Genomic DNA, 23,067 nt, shown 5'->3' on the forward strand with positions numbered 1-23,067 from the left:
CTAGGAGGCCACCAGCTTGAATTTACCAAAACTACTCTACTTTTAAGGTAATATTGTACAAGTAAAAATGGTGAATTTGAACAGCATCTCCTCTCCTCCCTGGCAGTGATGGCCCAGCGTTCAGGTTCTGCATTACGGCCCTGCGTTTGGTGTCAGAGCGCAGCACACAGAGCTCCTCCTGCGGCTCCACAACTTAGATGGCTGCACAGATTTGTGACGCTTATCTTAATATTAATAGTTATAATAGTGTTTAGTGGCACAACTTTACGGACTCGTTCATGCGTGGCTGTTTTCACGTTTATTGCCCTCTTCATATTAGTCTCGATGTTTGCAGTTTTCTGGAGCTCAACGCGAAGCTCGACGTCATTCGGGTAATATATTAACTTGATATTAACAAAGACCCAGCAGGACGGATCATCCGGGAAATGATGGACAGGGAGAGTCTGACTAAAACTAACTGGATGTCAGACAAAATCTGGGGTTTATATCTGCTTATTTGCAAGTCCAAAAACCACAACCCGCGACTCATTAAATCTGCAAGCGACTTTAGAAAAAAACAAGCCCAACGCTGCTTATAATAATCGGACTTGAAACTCAAAATAGTTCATTTTTTTCCAAGCAACAAAATGCGCATCTCTCTCCATTGTTTACATTTCTGTCGCTGCTGATAGTCGCATAGAAAAGGTGGTTACTCCCCAAGACGCGTAGAGGAAATAAAATTAAATTACAAAAGAAAATGGTACGCAAAGTGATTTCGATAAGTAACTGTAGTCTGACTACTGGATTTGAAATAGCAACGCGTTAGATTACTCCTTACTGAAAAAAGGGCCCAACGTCAGTACTGCGTTAAGTAACATGTTACTGACATCATTGCTCCCCGGCTTCACGATAATGCTGTTTTTCTTTTTATGGGGCTTTTAAAAAAAAAAAAAAAACTGAAAGTGTTTTTTAAAGCATGGCCACTGATGTCGGCAGAAAAAGAGTTTTCCTGGAATAGTGACTGTTTTAACCACCATCTAGTCTGGAGTGTGAGCTGGAGCTAATGCCATTTACTAACAGACAGATCTTACATCAAACATCTGAAAATGGACAGGGTAAAAATAGCTTCCGTATTTTAGTTAAAAAACTGAAAACAACAGATCATATTCGGAAAGATGTACAACTGAAGATACCTGCTTCATTTAAAGGACAAGTATTGATTTGTTGTAGAACCTCCAGAGTTTCTCCCAATGTATTATAAGCCTGGCAGCCCGCTATGCTTTCCTAACCCCAATGCCAGGCCAACCGTTGCTTGTTTTTATTTTAAAAAAAATGAATAATCAAAGAAAAAAAAGTATTCAATTGGGATTGCAAGCGTCTCTGTCACTCTGAGCATTTCACTGGCGGAGCAGATTTATTCCTAAAAGATAGGTGTATGGTTGATGCATTTAAAGCCTCTGCCTGCTTTGTTGGGTGCTGCCGCTGCTTGATCTCTGAAGTTTACCTCAATGCGGACTGCGCGCGCCTCCTTTCACTCAAACTATACACAGGCTGAACTGTATGGATATTTACATCAACCCCCTGTGAGGAATATGTTTCTTTTTTGTGTTGGTAGTCTGAATGGTTTAAAGGGGCATTTTCATGTACAGCTCCATTCAGTCTTACACAGACAGACATAAACATGTAGTGAATAAATTGATTTTCAATCAATTTTGTTGCACTAAAGAGTTAAGAATAAATACTGAGGCTCTTTAAATATGTATATATTTGAAATTTTAAATTGACATTTGTGACTGTACACAAAACAAACCAGCAAATATTGTAGCAAGCATATTGTGAGGTAACGCAAAAGTATTGCCAGGGAACGCATAAGTTATTTTTCGCATTATTTGCTTAGCTTTCAATAATTCAAAACAAAAGTTGGGATTAAGTGGTGTGGCTGAGTTTATTTCTAGATTTAGCACTGAAAGAAGGCAGAGGAGCTCCATTTTTCCCCCATGGATTAACTTTCTTATAGCCAGGGTATATAACTTTATATATATATATATATATATATATATATATATATATATATATATATATATATATATATATATATATATATATATATATATATATATATTTAAGTTTGGCTTGTAAATATAATTTCTCATCTTTTGTTCCAGGGAAAGCCCTGAGTCGACCTTTGAAGTGTATCTGGAGGTAGCTAAGCCAGGGCAGCATATCTCTGGTAAGTTTGTGGACTTTAATCTGGCCATTGTATCATCAGACATCCATGAAAATCGTTTTTTATGGCCCTGACAGGTCAACCATCAACTTACACTATTAAGGTCAGAACATGTGGTGAAGAAAGGGGGACATTTTAACCCTCATGTCCCCATTAATCTATCCTGCAAAGATGTATGGCTGAATGAACAACCTTTCACTTTGAACAACCTTTCACAATAATGTTGATCGTTGTCCTATTTTTGTGTTTAAAGCTGCAGTATATAAACGTATACATATTTTTTACATATTTGTTGAAACTTTCACCATGTTGTATGGCATGAGCCATATAATCTATGAAAAAATGTATTATGTACTCTGTTTTCTCCCAGTTCTAACTAGAAACAACCAATCATAGCAAGGAGGAGGTTCTTAGTGCTAGCAATCACCTCATGCATGAGCTGCTCATTTTCCTTCCCACCTCCCCCTTGGTCTCTGCTGCACTACAGCTTCTTTCTAATAGCAGAGTCTGCCAGGAATGCTCAGGCTAGTTAGCATGGCCACTGATGTCGGCAGAAAAAGAGTTTTCCTGGAATAGTGACTGTTTTAACTAACTAAATGAATAAAAATTACATAATGCAGCTTTAATGAGACTCAGACCAAGGGTATCCTGCCAAGATTGTAGTCATCATCTTTTTCTTATGATTATAGAACTGGTCCCAAACAGATTTTTTGCTTTGTTTTAAGCAAGAGAGAAACATGTCCAGATCCCAAGTTGTTTGTTGGATCTGTTTTTTTTTTCATGTTTCCACCAGGTCAACGATATGTTTCTTTTCTTGCAATTAAAAACGATGAACTTAATTGCGATGGACTTATCAATGTGAACCATGTCCATTCTGTGTGAATTTGTTGGCAATTTCTCGCTTTTCATAAAAATTATGCAGCAATACAACAAACTGTTTCCCCAGTCCCCGTACAGACAATCACAGTCCTAACATGTTTGGTTCAGTTTAGCTCTGTAGAGCTAACTCACAACAAAGGTCGCCTCCAGGAACTTTACAGAAATATAAAAATCAATTCTGTCCAGTCATACAAATTCCAAAAGTCCATACATTCCAATTGTTCCTAATTATCAAACAGTGTAGTGAAGTTCACTGTCGGACAGTGGGTCCGCGAGGAGAATTTCCTGTTAGACATTAGAATTTCTGAAACTATACACACACAAAGACAAAAACCTTGTAAAACCTTACACGGGGTCAGAGCGACCCCACCAGATTCCACATGGAGTAAAAAATGACAATTGTCTTTTAGGAATGCAGAAGGATTAAAAAGTTGTCTTGACTTGAAGCATTTACCTCTCCGGTAGCTTTGTATGAAAGCCAAACACAGTTGCATGAATAGTAACTGTTTATTGGTCTGTGGAAGAGGAAAATGTCTTTTGTTTTCATTGTCAGGTTTATATTAGATTATTGGATGACCCTGCACTGTGCTCTCAATGTATGTTGAAGTAGAAGTAAGAATCAGAGAAGACATGTTCACCTGTCACAGATCTTCTCATCAGTTTCTCACTTTCATAAAGTCTAAACAGATTCTAAGAATAAAGTTATCTCAATAGTAGTAGAAATTCTTTTTTGAAATATTTATCTGACCAGTTTGTTGTCGAAATGTGTTAAGATACTGGATGGGACAGGTTAACCTAAAACAAGATATTTTCATTATAAATTGTTGATAATGTTGGAATGACTGAGAGACAAAAATATTGCTAAGTGAATGGATTTGTTGTAAGAACCGTGGATAGCCACTTGGGATTGTTTTGCTGCAATCTTCCAAACAAATTAGGCACCCATCATCTGGTTACTGAATTTCAGAGGAGACACAGTAACTGCTGCCTAATGAAGAACCATTCCAAGAGTAAGCAACTGGAAACAGCAGAAACTAATTTAATAGTTATGAAAATGTCACTCTTCCTCTACTGTATAAGGCAGATTGTAACTGCTGTGTGTGACTGATTTCCTGGATTCTGAGGAGAACTTGTCAGCTATATTTCTAAGAAGTCTTTCCTGTTGCTCATTTCCTGTGTACTACCTCATCAGTTCTTGTCCATGCTGTTTTTATATGTTGAATCTTGCAAACAGCTTCAATTTTATTTACCACAATTTAGATGTTTTTGAATTTGGCACAATGTTGTGGAACTTGACATCAAGTGGTAGAACTTTAATTTGTTGGCTTTTTTCTGTCCACTTTATACAGGACCGGAGGTGCAAAGGCAGTTTCCTGCTGACTACCCTGATCAGGTTTAATCACAGTGTACCATGTTTCTTTCTCTAACGTTTAGATTTTGCAGAGTTAAAATGAATTGACACATTGCTGCTCTTTTGCATGGGATTTTGTTTTCAGCTATTTTCAGTATATAAAACCCAATTAGATTTATTTTATTTTTCTGTCTATATTTCTGCCTGTTGACCTTGAAATTTCTTCTCTGCAACACCACTTTTTACATGTGTATCTCTTTAAATCTGTTCACTTTATACAGTCTGTCAGATATATTGTGTATCAATTTCTTTTTGTTTCACAGGAAACTCTTCTTACTGTGCCAAAGTTCTGCTTCCCCTTCAGCATGGACAGGTACATACACTTAAATACAGGCATCATTGGGATTCAACAATCCAAACATGCATTTTGACTATGATTTCCAAAGCAAAATGTGTATATTACTATGCCTATTAGAAATATTTATTCATAAAGCACTTCAGGAACAGCAAGCAATAACCAAAGAACTGAATATATTAGGAGATTAAATTTGGTTTGGCTGCTAAGTAGCAGCAATGCACAACACATCATCTCAAGGCACTTTAGAAAATTTTTTATTCCAATATAATTTTACTTATATATACCAATTGATTATCTTTGTCAAGTTCAGTTAATTTTTCAAATTAGTTAAGAAAAGTTTCAATCTAAGAAAACCCAGCAGATTTCATTGAATTATTACTATCATTACTATTTGAATGCTCACACACTTGATTAGCAACTATTCCCTCAAGGACTTTAGGTAGGAAAGGAAAATTTTATATAATCCTGTAATTTATTAAGTCATCTTGATTGAGGAAAGTTTGCTAAGTAAAGGTTTAATTGCAGCTACCTTAAAAGCTTGTGGTACATGTCAATATCCTAAGGATAAATTAATCATAACTAAAACTAAAATGGGGGCAGTAATCAAAGGCAACACTTTCGATAATTTGGTTGTGAAGCGGTCCAGAGGAGTTTGGAAAAAACTAATATTTTTGACAACTCCAAAAGCTCAACTGATTCAAAACAGTCCAAACACTTATCGGGTTTTATAGTTACATTCACTTAAATAGGATGAAGCAATCACATTTGTGAGGATGCCAATAATTTTATTTCTAATGGAATCAATTTTAATTAAAAAGAATGCCATGAAGTCATTACTGCTGAGAGCTGGGGGAGTCAATGGCTCAGCAGAGCTAAAGCTCTGTGTAAGTTTGGCATCTGTACTTAAAAGAAATCTAGAATTATTCTTATTTTCCTCTTAATAATGAAACATACAATGTTCTAGCTTGTAACAATTTTTTTAATGCAGTTGTAGACTATTTTTGTAGGCAAAGTATCTCTTCTAGATAAGTAGAGTGCCAAAAAATGCATTAGAGATAAATTTTAATGACACTTTAAATAGGAAAATATAAGTTAAAGTGTGACTTAGATTATTTATGTGACAGAAACATGGTTAAAAGTATCTAATCAAAAAATTAAATGAACATTTTGTACTCTGAGAGCCAGTTTTGTGTCCAGAGGAGATATACATATGCTAAATGTACAATATGCTCTAAACACAACATGTTAAAAATATTTCTTATATTTATTGAAATACACTTATTTATTTATTTGCAATGCCTTTGAGAGTTGCTAGTTTTAAAATTTTGTTGTGCTTTTTTGCACAGTGACATTAACAGGAATTTTCATTCTGATTCTGAAAAGTAGTTAGAGAAAGCAAAGCCTAAATTTACTCTCTGATAAGTTATGATGGAGTTGTATCAGAACATCATGTTTTCTTCAGTTGTTGACATTTTTTATTCCAAGTGCTCTCTGTGTTGGACTAGCATGAGAATGTTTATGTGTACACCAGGACAGCATCCTGCTTGCTAATAAAACACATAAAAAAAGGAAAAAAATGAAAGAAAAAATGAAAAGGACTCAACAGCGGCAAAATCACAACACAGAAAACAAGATTAAAACAATCTAATGAATTAATGAAAATGAACAAAGTGATCATTCATGCATCTTCCTAAGGAATGGTCTTTCGATTTCTTTTTTTTTTTTTAAATCATTTTTTGATTTAGCCAATTGCACTCATGTCAAAGATTTTCACTCATTTTCCAGTTTTTCGCAAGGTGTTTCCTCATTTCCAACACCGTTTTTTTCCCCCATTTATATTCTCTGGATCTGTCAGCCACAACAATGGGAATCTCTTTGCGGATCACTTTTGGGCAGGGGTGCCCAAAGTCGGTCCTCGAGGGCTGGCATCCTGCATGTTTTAGTTCCCTCCCTGGTGGTAGTAACAACCTTTTCAGCATGTCAATGTTCTTCTTAGGCCTTCTAACGAGCCATCCAGGTGTGTTAAACAAGGGAGAGAACTAAAACAATGCAGGATGCCGGCCCTCGAGGACCGACTTTGGACACCACTGCTTTTGGGTGCAAAAGTGACAAAAGGCCCAAAATACAATGCATATTATTCCTTTATATTAACCTATGAGTTGGTCCTGAGCCTTTTTCTCTCTCTCCTCAGAGTCTAAGGTACTTTCCAGTTTGATCTGTCGGATATCTGAATTTAGTCTGGATGTTCTAACTCTTCATCTCATGTAATATCTGAAAAGCTTTCCTGTCTGCTTCCTGCAGCCTAACAATCAACCAGGTTGGCCAGAACTTCACATTTGTGTTGACTGACATTGAGAGTAAACAGAGATTTGGTTTCTGCCGCCTCTCTTCGGGAGCTCACACCTGCTATTGCATTCTCAGGTGGGTCTGAGTGTTTCAGGATCTGAAGCACATATTGTTTGTATAATCCTGTGAAAACAATTTAAGCATGGCCTTTGAAATAATAAAGACATTGTGCTAGTCAGTAAAAATGGTTCATAATTCTGATGGTCTTTTTTTTTTCAAAATTGAAAATTGATCTGATTGGAGCTTAAAGCTGTGTTTTCTTGATGGCAGTATTCTTCAACATTGTTGATTTTATTTATTTATTTATTTCTTAATATCTGAAAATCTGAGCTTTATTCCAGCAATTAAAGGGATAAAGTTGACAGAAAAAATACGATCAGTGTAACAATATAAAATGGTAATCAAAAGCAATTATTGTCTCTGTGAATGAACAGCTTATCTTACACATTGCTTAAACTTTAAGTGAAGCGGTACTGGACTTGCATATTTGTTATGAGCTTTTTTGTGTATAAAGAGTCCTGCAGGACACTTGAATGTCTTAATCTCTTTTGTTGGTGTTAATACAGCAGTTTATTTTGGAGATGAAAATCATAGAGTATATCTATGATGCTATGATGCGGAGCCCCTAGGGGACATGGAGGATTTTTTTTCTTTTGCATTATCTCGCAAAAGTATTATGTTCCCTCGCAATACTTTTGCATTGCCTTGCATTAGGTTTTGCGTTCTCTTGCAATAATGTACTGATCAGTTTATGCGGCATATTTGAATACTGTAAGCCTTTCTTTATGGTATACTTTCTGTTATAATATAAGGTTTTCTTAAGGTTGTTCCATGTATGTCAATATCTCGTTATGAAATATCGGAAGCTTTATATATTTTTCTTTAGGATAGAAATGCAACACAAACCTATGATACAAATAAAAACTTTAAAATAAGTAGGACAGACAGAAAAAAAATACATCCAAACTATTTGGACAGTTTCTGAGTTATTATCATGGGGTAACAAGTCATCTGACAGTTTTGATTGGGTCTCTTTTGTGTTGGTCTTAATGACTTAAAGAGCCATTTTCATGTGCAGTTCAGTCATAACCTTACACAAACGGACATAAACATGCAGTGAATAAATTGATCTTCAATCAGCTTTTTGCACCAAAGAGTTAAGAATAAACATGTTTTCACTGAGGCGTGTATGCATAAGAAATTTTAAATTGACATTTACTGCAAGGGAACACAAAACTTATTGTGAGGGAACGCATAAGTTTTGCGAGGTAATGCAAAAGAAAAAATTTCCCCATGCCCCCTTTGGGGCTTTGTAATATGATGATAATAGGGTATGGAGAAAAACAAAATAATCGTGAAGCCTCAAAATAAACAATTTTTGTATTTTGTATTCTCTCTGAGTTGAATGAAAAGCAATTGTTTTAGAAATGCAATATCAGAATTTTCATTAATCAATGTTAAAAATAATTTATGGCATGTGCTATGTCCTTATTTTGGCCATGCTTATCAACCTAAAATCTATAAAAGCTTTCAAATAAGCTTTCATTACTTTTTAAATCCTTTAAAAAATAGTGATGAATCCATAAATTTAAAACCAATGATTAATTTAGAATTGAAATGATGCCTTACTATATGTATATTAAAAATGTGTCTTCTCTCAGCTACCTGCCGTGGTTTGAAGTTTTCTACAAGCTGCTGAATATCCTTGCTGACTGCACTGTCAAAGGCCAGGTGACTCATTCAACTCTCACATGTTAGGTTTGGTTCTCTAAATTATCATTGGGTGTTTGAGTTTACTTAGATCTCCCTGATACTTGCTGATTTTCACATGTAATGATGGAATATCTTAACATATATTTATCTATCTGTGGGAACGTCTAGTGTCTTCATATCAGCTGTGACCTTAATTTTTCTGCAGTTATTGCCTACACTCTGCAGCTTGTCTTTTGAAATTAGTCATTATTCCAGTGGAACATTTTTTATTGCAGCTGTATGGGTTAATATTTGTGTAATATTACAGGAAAGCCAGTGGCAAGAGCTCCTGGTGTCACTACATACACTCCCCATACCTGAGCCTGGAGTTCCCGTTCACCTTGGTGTGGTAAGCTCCAATTCTTCATAAGACATGCATTTGAATTCAGTTGAAAAGTTATGGCTATTGCACATTTGCATTTATGTTAATGAATTCATAACACCTATGATATTTTACTGTCACAGAAGTGTTTTGTGTGAATAAAATGTAGTTTCAAGTTATTCAGAATTCAATTAGATATTTTATTTTGACTACTATGTTGCCTCGGTCTGGAAGTAACTAATGATTTTGAGTGGCCCAGTCAGGGTCTTGGCTCTATAGATAATATGTGGTGAGCTAAAGATTAAGAGAGATGCTTGCCTCATTTTCAATCATCTTGGTAAAAATTATTTTAAATTTAAATCTGGCACATGTAGGAATATTTTAGAGCTTAACTGTATCCTCAGTAATCATTTAAGCAAATGCAAGTCTATTGTTTATACCTCTCTCTCACGCTGTCCCTTTTTTCCAGCATTCCTTTTTCACTGTGCCTGACATAAAGGAACTCCCAAGCATACCCGAGAATGTGAGTGTTGAATTCCCTACCCTGACAGTCAATAGCCTCATTATTCATTTTGTCTTTACACAGTTTGAATGTTAGCTTCCTGATTAGGTTAGAAGGCATAATGAGTTTCTAAGTTCTGGGACTTCAGATGCTGACAGTTTAAAAATGGATTTGAGTGTGTATTAATATTGAGTGGCATGTTGGACCAGTTAACACTGTCACTCTGCAGCAAGGAAGTCTTGGTTTAAATCCTGGTCTGGGGTCTTTCTACATTGATTGTTCATGTTCTCCCTGTGCATGCGTAGGTTCTCTCTTCCTCCCACAGTCCAAAAACATGGTTTCTGGGTTAATCTGTTTCTTTAAATTGATATGAGTGTGTGTTTCTGAACTTTGTTTACCCTGTGTGTGTGTGTGTGTGTGTGTGTGGGTGTGTGTGTGTGTGTGTGTGTGTGTGTGTGTGTGTGTGTGTGTGTGTCTGTGTCTGTGTGCGTGTGTCTGTGTGTGTGTGTCTGCGTGTGCGCGTGTCTGTGCGTGTGTGTAGGTATGTCTAAGCCACACACACAAAATCTAAGCAGGTCTCTTTAAACCAACTATGCTCTGTTGGTTTGGTAATTCAGACAGCTGAGGGTACCGACTGCTCAGAGTAGTATATCAGCAAGTATCGATATATAAATATCGCAGTTAGACCTCTAATAGTGTTCTTTGCTCTTTTGGGAAGCTTAAAATGCTTCAAAACCTATAAAATTTATGTCAAATTATTTGTGTCATATGGAGATTTTGCCACAACTAACTGTCCTGACTATGTATCTCTTCATGTTTTACCTCTACAGAGAAACCTAACAGAGTACTTTGTAGCAGTAGATGTCAATAACATGCTTCATTTGTATGCTAGTATGCTTTATGAACGTCGAATCCTCATCTGCTGTAGCAAACTGAGCACTGTAAGTAGTACTTCCCGTTTCCTCTTTTTTTTGTCCTGCTCATCATGTCAGAAGTTAGTTGTCAGTATTGACCTTTTTGTTATTGTGTAGATGTTTTATTTCATTTAATATAAAACATACATTATTTGTTAAGAGTTTGATTTACTTGGTGCTAAGTAAAGCCAGCTTAGTTAGCGTGGGGATTGTGGTATAGCACAACTCCACCTAAAATATATTTTTTATTTTTAGAGCTGTTTGGAGGAGCACTATGTTATCATGCCTATTTATTTTTCTTTTTTTTCCATTTTATCTTACTGACATAGATTTTATTTTTGAATAGGCATGTGTGAGCTTTTCATACAAGTATTTCTAAGGTGTCATCTCTGGAGAATGAATTAGAATAGATTAGCTTTTTATTGTCGCTGAGAGAAAACAGTGTTCAAGAACAGTGTTAAACCAGTGAAATGCAGTTTGGGATCCTCTCACAGGCAGCAGTTAAAAGATAAAATCTATACATGTGCAGTAAAATCCATACATGTGCAAAAGAAACAACAGATTTTCCAGAGATATTAACACTATAATATATACAGGCTTTATTTAAAAGTGCAATTAGTGCAACAATTGCAAAAACTCCAGTTAATTGTTCTTATGGTGCATTATTGTGAGCTTCAGCACACACATTTTCATCTCTTTTCAGTCTCATGTCCCCAAAGCAATCATTTTAACAGCTGCAAGCTTTTTAAATTGATAAAACTCAGAAATTAACTGAACAGGGAGTGGTTAAGAGACACAAGGAGCCGTTGAATTCACAGATTGGTACAGTTGTAGGCTAAGAGACAAAGTTTTCCTTCAAAAGCTGAGGAGCATGAAAAACTGTGCTAAAGCCCCATATAAACAAATAACTTCAATTCATTATATCTGTAACAACTGTTGAAGTCCAACTATTGAACTACTAAATAGCTATTAATATGAATTGAACAACTTATTGGAAAAGGAATTAGTGACATCTAGTGGCAATATTTCAGATAGTAATATAATGGATGAAAGCAGGTGTTTTCTACATTCTTGGCTGTTTTTATATCCCATATGAAACTGACAAACATGTATTGTATTTTTAAATCATGCATAAATGGCTGTTGGAAGGAGGGAAGAAAAATGAGTTGTCACATGTGTTTTTGATCTTTGTCTCCAGTTGACAGCTTGTGTACATGGGTCTGCGGCCATGTTGTATCCTATGTACTGGCAACATGTTTACATTCCTGTGCTTCCTCAACATCTGTTAGACTACTGCTGGTGAGTTTGAAACTTTAATATTTGTAAGGAAACAGCCCAAAATTTTACCATGGACAATGTATATTAGTGAAACCGTGATGCTGTAGTTTAATGTAAGAAAATTGTAAGAAATTTTGGTGTCATGTAGAGGAAGCACAGGCGCCTCATGGCGCTTTTAGTCCTCGATACACCCATCCAGAGTTTGGTTCTCAGCTTGGTGACATTTACTGCATGTCTTCCTCCTTCTCTTTGTGCCCATTCTGTCTTCATTCTAGTAAAGGCCACTAGTGCAACAAAAACATTTAAAAATAAACAACTAAATGCATACTTGTGGCCTTAAATGTGGAAGTATTATGATAAATCCAGGTCTGGTTGAAATATTCACTTCTGTTTGCAGAACACAGAACTAAAAAGTGACGAAACTAGTAGATGTGAAAAATATGTTGGGTGCTTCGGTGGTGCACAGGCAAAGTACAACCCCTGTATGGAGGTCTTAGTCCTTGACATGTCAACACAATTACAAGTCCCAGCCTGATGACCTTTGATTCACGGCTTCCCCCTCTCTCATTTCCTGTCTTACCACTCTTCAATAAAGCCCAGTAGAGCAAACAAAACCTTTAAAACTATATATATATATATATATATATATATATATATATATATATATATATTCATTCAAAGAGTTTTCTTCATTTTCATGACTATGAAAATTGTAGATTCACACTGAAGGCATCAAAACTATGAATTAACACATGTGGAATTATATACTTAACAAAAATGTGTGAAACAACTGAAAATATGTCTTATATTCTAGGTTCTTCAAAGTAGCCACCTTTTGCTTTGATTACAGCTTCGCACACTCTTGGCATTCTCTTGATGAGCTTCAAGAGGTAGTCACCTGAAATGGTCTTCCCACAGTCTTGAAGGAGTTCCCAGAGATGCTCAGCACTTGTTGGCCCTTTTGCCTTCATTCTGCGGTCCAGCTCACCCCAAACCATCTCGATTGGGTTCAGGTCCGGTGTCTGTGGAGGCCAGGTCGTCTGGCCAGCACCCCATCACTCTCCTTCTTGGTCAAATAGCCCTTACACAGCATGGAGGTGTGTTTGGGGTCATTGTCCTGTTGAAAAATAAATGATGGTCCAACTAAATTCAAACCAGATGGAATAGCATGCCGCTGCAAGATGCTGTGGTAGCCATGCTGGTTCAGTATGCCTTCAACTTTGAATAAATCCCCAACAGTGTCACCAGCAAAGCCCCCCCCCACACCATCACACCTCCTCCTCCATGCTTCACAGTGGGAACCAGGCATGTAGAGTCCATCCGTTCACCTTTTCTGCGTCGCACAAAGACACGGTGGTTGGAACCAAAGATCACAAATTTGGACTCATCAGACCAAAGCACAGATTTCCACTGGTCTAATGTCCATTCCTTGTGTTCTTTAGCCCAAACAAGTCTCTTCTGCTTGTTGCCTGTCCTTAGCAGTGGTTTCCTTGCAGCTATTCTACCATGAAGGCCTGATTCACACAGTCTCCTCTTAACAGTTGTTGCAGAGATGTGTCTGCTGCTAGAACTCTGTGTGGCTTTGACCTGGTCTCTAATCTGAGCTGCTGTTAACCTGCGATTTTTGAGGCTGGTGACTCGGATGAACTTATGCTCCACAGCAGAGGTGACTCTTGGTCTTCCTTTCCTGGGGCAGTCCTCATGTGAGCCAGTTTCTTTGTAGCACTTGATGGTTTTTGCGACTGCACTTGGGGACACTTTCAAAGTTTTCCCAAATTTTCCGACTGACTGACCTTCATTTCTTAAAGTAATGATGACCACTTGTTTTTCTTTATTTAGCTGCTTTTGTCTTCGCATAATACAAATTCTAACACTCTATTCAGTAGGACTATGAGCTGTTTGTCCACCTGACTTCTGCACAACACTACTAATGGTCCCAACCCCATTTATAAGGCAAGAAATCCCACTTATTAACCTGACAGGGCACACCTGTGAAGTGAAAACCATTTCAGGTGACGACCTCTTGAAGCTCATCAAGAGAATACAGAGTGTGTGCAAAGCAGTAATCACAGCAAAAAGTTGATACTTTGAAGAAACTAGAATATAAGGCGTATTTTCAGTTGTTTTACACATTTTTGTTTCGTACATATTTCCACATGTGTTAATTCATAGTTTTGATGCCTTCAGTGTGAATCTACAATGTCAATAGTCATGAAAATAAAGGAAACTCATTGAATGAGTAGGTGTGTCCAAACTTTTGGTATATATATATATATCTATATATATATATATTTTTTTTTTTTTCAACCCCTTCCCTCTGCTTTGATCAGAAGCCTATTGGTGACTGCACCTGTGGACAGTAAGCTAGGCTGTCCTGCGACTGGTGTACAACTAGGTCTCAGAGGGCTTGCTTCCTGCCATACAACTAGCAAAAAAGTTGTAATACTTTCACTTGTAACTAATTAGCCCTACTTCTAAAGAGAAAGTAAGCAAAACACTATTGGTAGATGTAGCTGTCATATGGATTAGCCAACTGTACCAGGTCTCCTGGATTACATGACCAGCTATGGTCATGTGTGAAAATGACCATAGCTGACCCTACTGTCAGCCATTAATGGCTGATAAAATAAATTCAAGCTTTGGTCAAGTCATGCATTAGGCATTCCCCATAGCAAAACACATAATCACTGGAAACAGATGTAGAATATTTAGTTTAGACTGTAATTGCTGCAGTCTTTTGCATTTGTTGAAGACACACTTTGTTTGTGTCGCAACACAAACAAAGTGCTGTTTGTGTTGCGACATAAACCACAGCAGTGATGACTGCAAAAAACCTGACTCTTAATTGAGAGATCTCCAGCACATAGGAATCATTTTCTAGAGTGGAAATGTACTAAGTACTATACAGTCATATTGAAATATTTAGAATATACAGCCCAGTGAGTCCCGTTTGTGAGATTAAAAGTGCCTTTTGAAAATGAAAACAACTTAAGCAGGTATTAAACATAATTTTTATTAAGCTCACAATTCTGCTTTTAGATGTAAAACTGAATATTTTAATTTTAAATGTCATATTTTCATTACCTCTAAGTTAGAAAATAATCATAAGTAAAATACATAAAACCTTACAAACATGCATGTAATTAATGTACATGATGTGTTTTGCTTAGTGACATAGTTCCTAAAATAACGTTATCATGACATGATTTTCTAATTTGTTGAATGGATCTATAGAGCTACTAAACTGCATGGGAATTTATAGGATTTATTTAATGTCATAGTCTCAGGTGTTGTCATACCGTAAATAAACAGTTTTTTTATGTTTTTTTCCTCAGTGCTCCAATGCCTTTCCTCATCGGAGTACATTCCAGCCTGATGGAGGTAGTGGTCTATGACTTTATTGCCCACTTGATCTGGATCATGAAAAGCAATCCAAGTCTCTGCATTATATTAAGCTTGGCTTGTGTTAGCTTTGAGATGATTTAAGTTATTTCATACATAAAATATATCATGTCATTGTGCCATTTGCTTCTGTTGTTTTTGTAGAAAGTTCAAGGGATGGCTCTGGATGATGTGGTTCTCTTGAATGTAGACACCAACACCCTAGAAACCCCCTATCATGACCTTCAAAGCCTTCCCAATGATGTGGTGAGATTCTCCTGGGCAGCTGCAAATGGCTGTTTAGAGTTCAGGAAGGCGAAACTAAAAAATCACCATTGTTAGATAATAATGCTCATTATTCTGTGGAAAGCCATCATAAAGTTTGTAATAATGAGTGTGACTTTCTAATATGTAGGTTTCATCCTTAAAAAGCCGTTTGAAGAAAGTTTCAACTACAACGGGAGATGGTGTGGCTCGAGCCTTTCTCAAGAGTCAGGCATCTCTGTTTGGAAGCTACAGGAATGCTCTGCAGTTCGAAGCGGTGAGTCTGGAATGGATTTGACTTAATAGAAAATGCTTCCACACAATATTTATTTTTTGTCTTTGGGCACTCTTTATAAGGTCCACTTTCATACTCGGAACCAGTTTCATTCCTCAAATTATTACATAAACCAGAAACCTTCAGAATCAAATTTTTTGGCAGTTGGAGTTGCTATTTTCTTTGTATCTAGATATTAAGTTTTTTATGTGCTATGTTTAAATGTAGTTCATCAACAATTTCATGTCTGTTTGCTACAGAGACAAACAATTAGGCGTGACCCAAACAAGCGGTGTGACCCAAATTGTATGTTCTGATGTTTTTAGGGGGAACCAATAACATTCAACGAGGAGACTTTTATCAACCATCGCTCCAGTGCCATGAGACAGTTCCTTCAGAATGCCATTCAACTTCAGCTCTTTAAACAGGTATACATACAGCACCCACTGCTGCTCCTGTCAAATCTCACCTTTAACATCAATTGTGTTCAGTGGGTTTGGAATCTATGAGCTCATGCAAAATTTGGATCTTCTTTTTCCAAACTTTGTTTTTCTAATGTAGTTCATTGATGGTCGCTTGGACCTGTTAAATGCAGGAGAGGGTTTCAATGACATTTTTGAAGAAGAGATCAACATGGGGGAGTATGCTGGTGAGCCACCTATATCTTCTACAAAACTGTGTGTTTAAAGTGTAAAACAGACATTTAAAACAGTGAAAATAACAACTGGCAGTTATATTCTAAACTTAACTTTGTGCATTGTTCCCCCTACCATAATGCTATCATATAATATAAGGGGGAACCAGGTCACAGAAGTTATGTATGGTTACTTTTCAAGTCAGTTCAAGATAATTCAGTTTAGTTATGCAAGATCAATATACAGTACAAGAAATATCACCTCAAAGCACTTTAAAAAAATTATAGAGAAATACATAATTAAATCCTGTCAAATAAATAGTTTTAAATTGAATTACATACGTTCGAATTAACTACAAAGTTGATGGTGTGGCAGGGGAGCATCCCTCATAGACCCCCTGCCATCTATGGAAGTGTTGTTTGTATGGGTGTTTGAACCATGTCTCTGAGTGGTGTGTTCCCATCAGACAGCATATGGCTCTAGATTAGAGGATGTGTAATCATGCAGACCCCTGCACGGTGAAAGGTGGTTTTGTTGCTGGTGGTTGTCCTATGCTGCTGAGAGGACCAGGTTAACTAAAGAAATATGTTTCTTATTTTTTGTATTGTTGGTCATGTTATACTGACATAAATTTCATTGATTCCTTCCCACAGGCAGTGACAGGACCTACCACCAGTGGCTGCTTACTGTAAAGGTGAGCTGATTTGTCATACATCTATTAGTTATATTGATGTGCTTTTCCATCTAATTCCAAGTTACTTAGTGAAATCCCTTAGATAACTGGCTGTAGTTGACTGTTATGAACACATTTGAATTGTATCTGCTGATTTTAATGTGCATTACACCACAACAATTCCTTGTATTTTATTCCATGCTAAGGGACATATTGGTTATGTTCTGCTGATGAAGCAGCCCAGAAACCTTTAATAACGGTTTATTTTACAACTTCTCATTGACCCAGGTTGCAGTGCTGTATGAAAGAAGAATTCAATTGTGGACGTTATAATTCTGCTGAATATAGCTATGTAGAGTCACAGATGTTGGACTAAGTTACAACTGTAATTATGGTTCTATGAATCCTGGATGACAGCCTGAGGCGGTGCTTTAAGCACTGATTTTTTTAAAATTCTTTATTCACAAGCTGAGTATTGTATGTCAACAAAGTCACCTGTGGTATCAGTGAATCGGTATAATCACGTGCCTCCAGACATAGTCCCTTAATCTTCTCATGAAAACACAATGATGACCGTCAGTCATCCAGGTCATCCAGGATTCATATAATGATAGTTAGAGTCATAGCTGTAGTTCTATTTCCTCCCTACTGACAGTGCTTTAGGCATCTCTGTTGAATGATGAATACCAACAGAGTCCTGGGGAATCGCAATAGAAAAGAGAAAAAAAGAAAATGATGCCCACCTCACAGAAACAGAGAAGGCTGCTGCAACAAGTTCTCTCCAACCAAACAACCAACCAAACAAACAAATAAATTAATACATTTTAGAAGGTACCCTAAAAGCAGATCAAAGTGCTGTACAGATTTATACAAAATAAACTCACAAAATAAAAACAAACATTACCCTCCCCTTTCCCACATGGAAAAACACACAACTATATGGAAAATGTATAAACTGAGCTGAAATGATCCAGTTCAGAAAATGAAGTTAAGAAGATGGATCTTGAGCCTGCTCTTAAAAAAAACAATATTGTCTGAATCAACACCCATGGTTTTCCTGAGAAAATTTGCTAAGCCTGGTGGTCGGGTCGCCGAGATGGTCCATCGGCATGTTTTTGTACTTAAAGATGCAAAAATAAGTAAGCAGTGTTGAAGAAGATTTTAGGTTATAATATATTTTTGGAAAATCTCTGGCTCAATCTTCTTCTCACGGATCCCAGGTTCTCCCGGCGGGCTGAAGTGAAACCACACAGAAAACAACAATGAGTGTAGAGTCACAGAATTTCAGAGTTTAATCCAATAGAAGACAACATATGAAATTACAACAGAAACTGCAGAACAACAGAGACACACATTCATTTACAAAAGAAAGAAAGAAATAAAAGCAAAGATGTATTTGGAGAATTGCAAGAGCAAATCTGATTTGTTACTTCTGTGTAGAAACTTTTATAATAAAGACATATTCTCGTCTTTAATTTATTATAATAAGGCGTATCTTTGCTCATCCAACCAGGAGCTATCTCTGACCCTATTTAAAGTTAGAAACTCCCTGCAAGATCAAACACCAGTTGTCACCATTATCTAAACAAAGTGGAAGCAGAGCTTCTCCTCCACTGGCCTGAACTCCTGCTGTTTTATGGCTTTTCACAGATCGGTGTGAAAGCTGGAACTTCTCCTGACTGTTTACCACACAGACAAAGGGCAGTTCAAAAGATCTTAGCCAAAAATCTCCTGTAAAATAAAAATAGGTAAAATAAATGTCAATAGGGCAGAATAAGTTATTAATCTGAAAACTATAATTAGGCTATTTCAATCAAGACATGTTAAGTTTTAAAACTAGCATATTTTAAATTTATTTTCTTAACAGCAGGAAATGTGAAAATATTACTGGGTAATTATATGTTATGGGAAAAAATCGCCAGTGAAACGCTATTTAAGCCCACAACTAGTCTTAAAAACATTAAATCAAAAAATACAATTAAAATGAATATCTATTATTTGCACTGTTTGATCCAAATTAAGTCAGCGGCTCTATAAGACCCCCCAGTGCTTCAGGGGTCTCATAAATGCTAATGTTTTAACACATACCACAGATGCATAAATGCAGGGGCGAGGTATAGGGGGGAAAAGTGATGACAATTCTAGAGGCCCTGACCAACAGGAGGCCCTCCACAATTTAATTATTTATTTTTTGTTCATAGAAATAAAAAATAAAAAATTGGGGCCCTGTCAACTACAAAATTAATCATATTGTATTTTCGAAGATTGTTTTTAGCAGTAAAAATTCAATGTTCCCACTCCCAGATCAAAAAACACATATCCATATTTGCCCTGAACACCCCCCCTGCGTTAAATGGTTCATTCCTGCTTAGAGTGCTTGAGAGTGATGCAGCAGTCAGTGGAAGACACGAACGATTGTGGGAGTTATTATGCTGCTAAGAAAAGTTAAAATCAGGTTTTCAAAAGAAAGAGAGGGAGAGAGAGAAAAAGGCAAGAGTGTTAATTTATAACTGTTTGCCTCCATTTCACTAGCATTTAATGAATTAAGGAAAGAAATTACCAGCAGATTCATATATTAAACTTGTCCCTTGTACCTTTTATAACACTTAACAGGTGAGTCAGTGAGCAGCAGCTCTAACCCACGTCCCTCCTGACCCGTCCTCTCCTGAGTGAAATTAAAGCTGCAGTATGTCACTTTTACATAAATATTTTTTCCACATATTTGTTAAAACTGTCATTTTGTTGTGACATTATGGTATGAGAGGTAATATGTGTAAAACCTATTTCCTCTGCCTTCTCCCAGTGCTGGAAACAACCACTCGGTGGCAGGAGAGTTTTATTGCTGTCAATCACAATCTCATGTGGTGCTCATCTTTCCTCACCCTCGATTTGTGCCGTTCTGCAGCTAGAGCTATGCAGATTCAAATTGTGAATGCTCAGTTTAGTTAACATACCTACCAATGACGGCAGATAAGCGGTTTCTTGTGATGATAAGTTATTTCTCCACCATTAGCACATTTAGCATTGAGTGAATGAGGCTAATTGAGCATCCACTAGTTCTGATTGGTTGTTTAGGTCAGAATGGTGCATTACTTTAGCTAGCAGTAGTAATTCAGGAAGGAGGTAGAGGAGCTTGATTGTTTTCACAGATTATCTGTCTCATAACAAACTGTTACAACACGGTGACAGCTTTAACAAATATGGAAAAAACATATTTTTTATTAGTTATAAACTGCAGCTTGAATAAAATGCAACTACATAGCATTTTTGAGAAGTCTGGATTGCTTTATGTGTAGTTGCATGTTGCTTTTGACTGTTGCTCATGGGGAGACATTTCAGTAATCTAAAACTAATAGAAAAAAATTAAACAACCACTTGCATACTGGATGTGGACTGTTGGATGTTAAATTCATGAGTTTTAAATATTGTGCTAATTATCAGTATTGAACCAAAGAAAGCAAGGCAGATGCAAGCCTTTAAAATGGTGACGCTTTTTATGGGTCAAATAGACTCAAAAAATTCTAACAGCAGCTGCAGGGGGGCCCAAACAAATTTTTTGTCAGGGGGCCCACGATTCCTGGCGACGCCACTGCATAAATGTAACATTTGCTTATTGAGATTATCAGTGCTGCTAGATTTGATTTAAGGGTTTCAGCAAACATAAATCAAAATAGTTTAATTTATTTAACGTTTAAATTTAAGATTTTAAGAAGCTGGCAAATTTACTTTGTAAAAAAAATAAAAAAAAATATTCATAGTTGGATTGTTTTATTTTGTTACAGCTACAATCCGATGCTATAAGTTTAATCTTTGAGTTTGAGCTCTGTTTGTTTACAAATACAAATTGGTAAAACTGCAATTATAACTTATTGCTTTATAGGTTGGCCAATTAAACTACTGTCCATCTCCCAGATTTCACTAAATCCTACACTGACACTGTTAGAGTTGCACTGCGTGCAGAGATGTGCAACAAACGGGAGATTTAATTTAATGCTGCTAATGTGGCTTTAGTAGCTCTTCCATTTCATGTCTATTGAGCACCACAGAATCTGCTTTGGTTGCTCAAGTTTATGGGACGAGTTTCTCTGATCTCCACGCGGCCGCATGGATTAATTCTGGCTGACTCGGTGGACAAAGCATTTGAAATAGCTTGATGCAAAAATAAGACTAAATAATACTACTACTAATAATAAAATATTATAAAACCATCATGATGTATGACTAAGAGGCAGGCGCGAAAGTTCCTCTCTGGACTGAACCTGCATGATAAGTGGTTAGCACTGGTTCGTTAACCACTAACGCTCCGGTCAACTGGAAACACATACATGAACTTTACAGGGAAGATGGACACAGAACCACATGCTGGTTCTGGTGTTTACATGTCAACACGCTGTAAACACTGTGTCGACATGTAAATGTTGTTCGTAATTGTTTGTTCACAAATATAAATCATTCTCACCACTCCCTCAACGCACACCTCTGACAGTGGTGTGCGTCACATAGTTATATCCACAGGAATAACTATGTGAACCACAAGTTATTCCTGTGGTTCACATAGAGCTGCGCAACCGGAGCTAACGCGATGAGTTTTAAACTCCTACCTTGATGTAGAGAAGGCTACTCCAGAGAAACATAATACCTCACAGGTGGTTGATGTAAATATCCACACAGGTCAGCCTGTGTCCACTTTGAGTGAAAGGAGGCGCGCCAAGAGGTGAACTCAGTGCGGGAAGCAAAGCGCTGAAGCGCCAGCTATGTGATTGTTCCAGTCTCCCGCCTTTAATTGCATCAATTATAAACATATAATTTATGAATAACTCTGCTCCATCAGTGAAACGCTGGGAGGAGCAGAGACGCTTGCAATCTGACTTTTAACTTTAAAAAAAAAGCCGATTTTAAAAATGTTTTTATTATTTTCCTAAAAACAAAAGCAAGCAACACTTAGTCTGGTGGGGGTGGGGGCCAAGGAGGCATGTCTGCCGCCAGGCTTACAATACACTGGGGGAAACCATTGAAACCAGTGGCCACAATTCACTGTGTAGAATCTCACGAAGGTATCGGGAGGTTCCAAGAAGCAGCAGTGCAGATAGCTTCCAAAGAGATTTCATTGCATGCTGCCTCAGCCATCCAGCCTGTAGCCCTGAAGTTCTTGGAGGCATCTAAGAACCAAAACCTGGCAATGTACAAGGTCCTCATTTTTGGTTTTGAACCAGCTGTTGAAAACCTTGCATGTCCTGTAAGTGGATTTTAGGACATGCTTTGGTTCATAGAGCAGCTTCTTTTGACTTTACTAACGTCTTCCTTGTTTTCGTAACCTCTGCTGGAATTAGCATGCTTGTTGGGTTCCAATCATATGTATGGGTGCAGTTTTTATTCACTATGTTAGATTGATGGATTATTTATCAATTAATTAATCACATAAAGGCTGGAGGCATTTAGAGATTTTACATCCTTGCTCATGCAGTAATGTTTCATTTGTGAGACTTTGTGTATTAACGGTGAGACTTCTACCTCTAACTCTTTAATGTTTTGAAACAGAAAGGGGGTGGAGCTATCTTTCAAACAGTGAAGACCAAGGCAAATCCAGCCATGAAGACTGTGTACAAGTTCGTAAGTACTTTTCCTCCTTCAAAACTATCAATTTAATGCATTATATTTCTGTCATTTGGAAACAGTTTGAACAAACTGTTCTGTAGAATAGTTAATTCTGCAGCAGCAAACATTATGATGACAAGGCACAAAATGGTTGCTCTTTCTTTCCCGTCCTCCGGAGACTCAACTTTTATGTTGCTTATAATCTGCAAGGGCAGTGAATATCCAATTGTGTTTGTTTAACAGGCAAAGGACCATGCTAAAATGCGCATCAAAGAAGTCAAAAGCCGGTTGAAACAGAAGGTATGTAACTCTGTAGGTATTTACACTAAGAGTTCTG

The 23,067-nt window shown here is 37.0% G+C and overlaps 1 protein-coding gene across 2 annotated transcripts in view; it reads left to right on the forward strand.

Moving 5' to 3' along the window:
• dennd1a (DENN/MADD domain containing 1A) overlaps positions 1-23,067 on the forward strand; it is a 39,587-nt gene that overhangs the window by 8,529 nt on the left and 7,991 nt on the right. For both annotated transcript variants that reach the window (XM_088010691.1, XM_088010692.1), the window contains exons 2-18: positions 2,145-2,209; positions 4,435-4,478; positions 4,760-4,809; positions 7,096-7,215; positions 8,802-8,871; positions 9,161-9,241; positions 9,684-9,737; positions 10,547-10,657; positions 11,829-11,929; positions 15,244-15,289; positions 15,455-15,556; positions 15,705-15,830; positions 16,154-16,255; positions 16,389-16,476; positions 17,116-17,156; positions 22,674-22,745; positions 22,974-23,030. In XM_088010691.1, the coding sequence (XP_087866817.1) occupies positions 2,145-2,209; positions 4,435-4,478; positions 4,760-4,809; positions 7,096-7,215; positions 8,802-8,871; positions 9,161-9,241; positions 9,684-9,737; positions 10,547-10,657; positions 11,829-11,929; positions 15,244-15,289; positions 15,455-15,556; positions 15,705-15,830; positions 16,154-16,255; positions 16,389-16,476; positions 17,116-17,156; positions 22,674-22,745; positions 22,974-23,030 (1,330 nt within the window). The remainder of the gene's footprint in view (positions 1-2,144; positions 2,210-4,434; positions 4,479-4,759; positions 4,810-7,095; positions 7,216-8,801; positions 8,872-9,160; positions 9,242-9,683; positions 9,738-10,546; positions 10,658-11,828; positions 11,930-15,243; positions 15,290-15,454; positions 15,557-15,704; positions 15,831-16,153; positions 16,256-16,388; positions 16,477-17,115; positions 17,157-22,673; positions 22,746-22,973; positions 23,031-23,067) is intronic.

Source organism: Poecilia mexicana, unplaced genomic scaffold (assembly GCF_051168715.1).
Source record: "Poecilia mexicana isolate PSO_F unplaced genomic scaffold, ASM5116871v1 scaffold_12, whole genome shotgun sequence".
Classification (NCBI taxonomy): domain Eukaryota; kingdom Metazoa; phylum Chordata; class Actinopteri; order Cyprinodontiformes; family Poeciliidae; genus Poecilia; species Poecilia mexicana.